We start from the raw sequence: 6,000 nt of genomic DNA, 5'->3' as shown, positions 1-6,000 counted from the left end.
ATTAATTCTTTTTGAATAAACATATTGTACCTCAGTGTCGCGCATTGTGAGGGGATCTATTCAGCCACACGTTTTTATAATTCTATCTTTCAAAATACGAATTGGGTTTCAAAGCAGCCTTGGCTTTTGACACTGTGCATATCGCACGTGTATCACGGAAAACCAGGATATGGCCTGGTGGTATAAAGGTACTGAACCTAGCCTTTATAATCTCACTCTCGGTTGCGCGGACCTGTCGTGTGCCAGCGTTTGCTGTCGTGTGCTTTACCAGAGCGGAACGCTCTCTCCTTTGAACACACGGGCCGCCGGTGTTGTGATTCTATGTAAATGTGCCTCTTCACTACCCTGGCTCGAGAACGGGAAGATATAGTCCCTCGATGCCACTGCAGTTCAACGGCCTGGAAACATTATTTTTAGCTATACCCTCAGTTACCAATGCACTGTACAGCTTGTGCAATCTTGCAAGAAGGGAATCTGTTATTGATTCTGGTTTTTATCGAAGGTGTTCACTCCAGGTATCCGCGCGCCGGGCGTAGTAATATGTAAGACGCTCGCCGCAAGCGGCTTGGCACGAGTAAAGTTTTATTGAAAGGAATAGGGAGAAGTAAAGTTGGATTACCAGTGAGAGGGACCAATACGAAGGGATTTACACTCCTCGGACGCTATGCGGATTTATTCTATATGGAATTAGGATATGTGCAATTCGTGAGGAATTGGATTACAAATTCTGTGCGCAATGTTACGGACAGCGAAGGGGATAGTCGCAGCACTGTTTTTAGTGTTAGCGGTGATAACTGTACCCCTTGTGAGAGGTGAGATGCATTCCTTTAGAAAAATGGGCCATCGTGATTTCGGCTAGCGGACGATTACTAGGTTGTCTGAGTTGCTCCTTTTGTCGTTATTAATTTCCGTACCACATTTGATTGAATCTTATTCATCTTTATTAACTTTTAACATGAATTTGACGCATCTACAGCCTTTTCCCACGGTCAAAATAACTTCTGATTGGGGGTTGTCTTTGTTTAAACCGTCCATTTTGAAACACTAAAGGGTACAGATATAGCGTTGGGTCGAATTAAGTATAATATTTGATAGATGCTCTCTGTTTTCTTTCACTTGTATTATCAGGTCATGTGAAAGTTACAATGTTTGGCAAGTAATAGAACTAAGAATTCATGAGTCATATTAGAGCTCGCGTGTTTACCTTTCAAAAATAGACTCGTGCACTTGTTACGCACAGTCGCTCGCACTGCACGTGTTTTTCATGATATTTATGCTTTCTCGGATGGTTTTATCGTGCAATGATAAAAATAGACACGCAGACGTCTTATGTAATACGAGTTTTTTCAACGGTTTGTGCTCAATTGAGAATATGTACCTTACGCGCAGACTATGGAATATCGTTTTTATCACCTGTCAGAAGTAAACATTGTTCAACACTGTTAGCCAGCATGTCTTGTGATTGCATCGTCTGATGATATGGAAACAATGTTGTACTGGATATCCTTTTTCTTTACAACCTGTGTATATCGTTTCATATGGATATTTGTTAAACGCATGCCGTAGGTACGAGTATCTTGCTTTCAAAACTACGCTTGTTATATTAAGTGTTTTTGTATGGGTTATTAGGCATGTATAGCAGAGATGCTTGTTTTGTAAATGTTCGCATAATTACACATTCAATCTTTGTATAATATTTCTGGGAAGGTGGGGAAAAAGCTTACCTTGTGTAGGTGCCAATGGGTGGTTGTACACAGTAATTGATTGGTTGTTCAGTACACACACTGTATATTGTGTTGGCTGATTAAACAGCTAATTGGTATCATTAGTAATTAATTACAAATTGCCACCATGTAAGCTTAAATGGTTAGTATATCAATAACTGTAATTAGTTACTACATAGGTTTCTTAGGAGCCATTTAATTAAGCATTTTTTTATTCATATATTTGTATTTAAAAAAAATAGTATTTTATCATTTTAATGTATACTTATTGAATTGATTGATACAAGCAACAGCTCTCACTATTAAACATTAAACTATCTCTTGTATTGATAGCAAGTCATTAAGCTCTCATGAACAATTACACTGTAGATAATATGAACATCAAGTTGAATAGAAATGTTTCTTGAGGTAAATGCGCGGGTGGTAGGCTGGTGGTTGATGGTTCATTATCACAGATAAGCCCATGTTTTAGAAGTACAGTTTGTAAAACACTGTTTTCATTGACTGTCAGTGTAGATATTAATGGAATATTAGTCCATCAGTGTTTAACTCCACAGAACATTCTCACCAACTGTATATATACAACTGTTATCAGTGGGTGACACCAGGGTACTGGAACCAGGTACACTAATGTCTATTATGATTAAACTTAAATGGATTACTAATGTAACTTTGGCATAAATAAACTCATTGTCTCCTATTTGTCCGAATGGTGTGTAAGTTAGCCAAATACCAGTTATTTTGTGAATTGAGAGTATGTGATAGTTTGTCTTTAAAACCTTCTTTAGTTACAGCCTTATATACGTTTGTCTTCCTAAGGGTGAGTGAGATGTGTTAAACATCACTTATAACAGTATTCCAGTTATCACAGCATATCAGCTCAGTGTGGGAGGAAAGCCTGAAGAGATGCATGTCTCAGACATTTACCACTTTGGTGAAACCCATGAGCATGGATATGGTGCTGTCAAACCTAGAAATATAATCAGGGCTTCCTTCGAAGGTTGTGTGTTTTGCAACATCTTCAACTATTTTATCTATTGAACAACTTTGGTTTGGTTCCTAATTTTCTGAGTCATTTTATTGAGGTATGTGCTCATGCTATCAACCAATGGTTTGCCTGGCTCAAATTAGATTATTTCCAGAGTGTTATGATAAAGCAGGAATATTGCTTTCTTGCATATATCAACATCACCCACACATCCTTAGAAATTTGTTTCTATAAGACTTGTCCAGAGGGCTAGTGTTAACCTTATTTCACTAGTCCTGTTAAGTTTGTGGATAGTTCTGCTTTAAAGAGACAAAAATGTTTGATATGTGTACATTTTCTGTGAGTTTTCTTAAGTTCCAATTTGTAGCAAAATTGAAAAACTGGTTCAGAATGATAACTCTTAAATGCTATTAGTCAAGGAGGATGACATGGATTTTTCACCTGCCCTCAGCACAATTTAGTAGTTGGGCTGCTTATTCACATTTTGAGGTTCAGACTTTAGAGTACAGCATGTTCTTAAGTACGTCATTGATGCACCGAGGCAGTATGATCATGGATGCTGGCAAGTTTTACACTGATGACCCCTTGAAACCAGTGTTAGGAATTAACAGGGTCCTAGAGGCTTGCTGGTATGGTATTCAGACATCGAAATTCATGCTAGTCCACTAGCCTGAGATTACTAAATTGTGCTGAGGAGAAGTGAGAATCCAAAGGTAGTAGTTTTCACTGACTGGTAGCATTTGAGTGCTGTAATTTTCAATACTTCAGATTTGCTACCAATTTGAAGTGAATAAAAGTCACGAAAAAATGTAAACAATATAACACTGGAAACGATGTATTAAAACCACTATGGGTATAAACTATGACTTATCCCACCAATTCTCCAAAATGGATCAAATTTCAAGCTTTCAGTTGTTCAAATCTGATTTCAATATTTAATGGAGACTCCAGTTCATGGGTTGTCATGTCAAGTTCATGGGTGAATGAGTGAATACACAACTTTGCACTAAAACTTAGCACAGCCCACAATATAATACTGTAGATTAATGTCCAAAACTGTAGATTAAGTGTGAATTCCATGAAACAGCTGGGGAATGATTGCAATTTTTTTTTAACATTGTGCAGGGATTTCCGCCAACTGTTTTCATTGTAAAAAAAAATCATACACATAATTCATTTTGTTTCCACAAAGAACTTGCCACTCCAAAATGATTCCATAGCATGCATGATAACATCGTATATCACCCAGAAATCCATGTCAGATGCTATATATATTTGTTACCGAATTCCACTTTCAGGCCATTAGGTCTAAAAATACATCTCATGCAAGAGATCTATATGAGCTTCCCTCTTTGTATGGTGGAATCCTGGTGCTAGAACAAGCACTCTGGCTTATCCACATGTTCAGCCAACTAAAACTGGAATCGATTGCCAAGATAATGGCCCCTGCTTTTAGTTGGCACCAAACAATACCTACATTTAAACACTATGGCCATTATCCTGCAGTAGGTAATACCTGACAAATCAATAATGCTGTAGAGTTCACATCATTGATTTGGCACGGTCCCTACAGAAACCTTGCAACGGGACATGGCTTCAGAAGGGGAATTCCTCGCTCTTCATGCTGATGCTTTGTGTTCGTTGGGGTTAAAAAGTCCTTGCTATGGCTTCAGCGATGTGTCTGAGCCATGTTTTGATATATTAAAGTTCCAGTTATTTATCTATGAAATGAGGTTTAAAGGACAAGCATTTTTTCTGCCAATTTTTTTTAAGTCCTTATTTTTCTTATATTCAGATATATATTAGCATGGTATTGTACACAATTACATAAACTTTAAAAGTAAATATTAAAGCCTTTTCTTTCTTTGTTGACCTTGTCAGCAGTGAAATACAATCACCTTTGCTCAGGTAAATAAAATTAGGCATGGCTATGGTTAAAATACCTGGATTGATCCTTGGGTTCATTATCCCTACAGAAAAAACTTGATTTTTACAAAGCACAGGAAGTAAAAAAAATCTTGCTTTTTACCTTTTACTCTTTTAATGTACAGTAAACTATGGTTATAACGAACTCAAAGGGACCGCTAATTTAAGTTTGTTTTTACCTCAAGTCATTAAAAGCATATATATAGCATATATATAGCATATATATAGCATATATATATCAAATGGCCAGGAACAAATAATATTTTTGTGATCTCCGTCAGTTCGTTATAAACATAGTTTACTGTACATGTTAATTTGTGATGATACAATATATATTTTCACATAATAATTATGGAAATAACGTATGGACATGATCGAGGGCAACTAGTCTTCATTATGAAAGCTTTGTGAATCACTGTTGATAATACAAACCTTCCTCTTAGCCGTAAATATTTCAGTATAAATATGCAAACAAAACTATGAAAAGCACAGTTCATATTATTTGGAAATATATCACGGTTGTGATTCTGAGCCCTTTTATGTATTGTGATAGTGTGATGAATGCTTTATGTGTTCAAATAAGCCCAAATTGATTACATTGAGACCACAATGATATCGCTCGATTTTGGCTGACAGTGACTGCAGCATTAAAAAAATTTCACTCGCTCACTCACAGACTCCATATAAGCCAACTTCTCTGGTTAATGTTGCAAGATGTTAAACATTTGTTTCCGCAATGTAGGTTTCAATTATTAAATTGTAAGTGATTCCTTGACATTTGATTGGATGATGTAACTGCTTTTGTATCATTTGTCGACAGAAATGTGAAGTTATTATTGTTAACTTTTTTATTTTAAGAATTGACTTCAGTCTATCCTTTTGCATTTATGGAGGTATTGAAATAAAAACAGTGTAAGTCCATGTAAATGACGCACGTGTATACCTCCTTAAACAAAAAAACATGTTCAAGTGAATTCTTCAATCATCAGACAAGTTTGTGTTGAGATCATGAAAGGAACCTATGAGTATTGTACATATTTACATAGTCATAGATGTATTTAAATATATCTTCGCCAAGATTTATGTATACTCCTCATAACTGATCAATATTTTACAAAGAACAGTCCAAAACAGTTGGCTCTTCAAGCATGAAAATAATAAGTCAACGGTTTCTTTTAGTGGTGTTTAACATTGAACATCGTACAGATTTATTATGATGTATGATGTAAGTGGGTGTGTCCCAGGGGTAAATGCTGCTAGGAGGTCCAGCACTGGCTCCTGAATTAGCTTTCAACTGTTCATTGTTTAGCTGTATTGATCTTCTGGATGTGTATTTCAAAACTAGCCCATCATTGTCATACG

At 36.4% G+C, this 6,000-nt stretch overlaps 1 protein-coding gene across 3 annotated transcripts in view; it reads left to right on the top strand.

The window, feature by feature from the left end:
• Positions 1-551: 551 nt before the first annotated feature.
• The window catches only part of LOC124143472 (neurogenic locus Notch protein-like), a 113,105-nt gene continuing 107,656 nt past the window's right edge, over positions 552-6,000 (top strand). For all 3 annotated transcript variants that reach the window (XM_046512467.2, XM_046512466.2, XM_046512465.2), the window contains exon 1: positions 552-812. In XM_046512467.2, coding sequence (XP_046368423.1) covers positions 737-812 — 76 coding nt within the window. In that variant the 5' untranslated portion in view covers positions 552-736. The remainder of the gene's footprint in view (positions 813-6,000) is intronic.

The sequence above is a fragment of the Haliotis rufescens genome, unplaced genomic scaffold (assembly GCF_023055435.1).
Source record: "Haliotis rufescens isolate VD_foot unplaced genomic scaffold, xgHalRufe1.0.p SCAF_8, whole genome shotgun sequence".
Classification (NCBI taxonomy): domain Eukaryota; kingdom Metazoa; phylum Mollusca; class Gastropoda; order Lepetellida; family Haliotidae; genus Haliotis; species Haliotis rufescens.
Note: the sequence above shows the minus strand (reverse complement) of the source record. Positions and strands in the feature narration are given on the sequence as shown.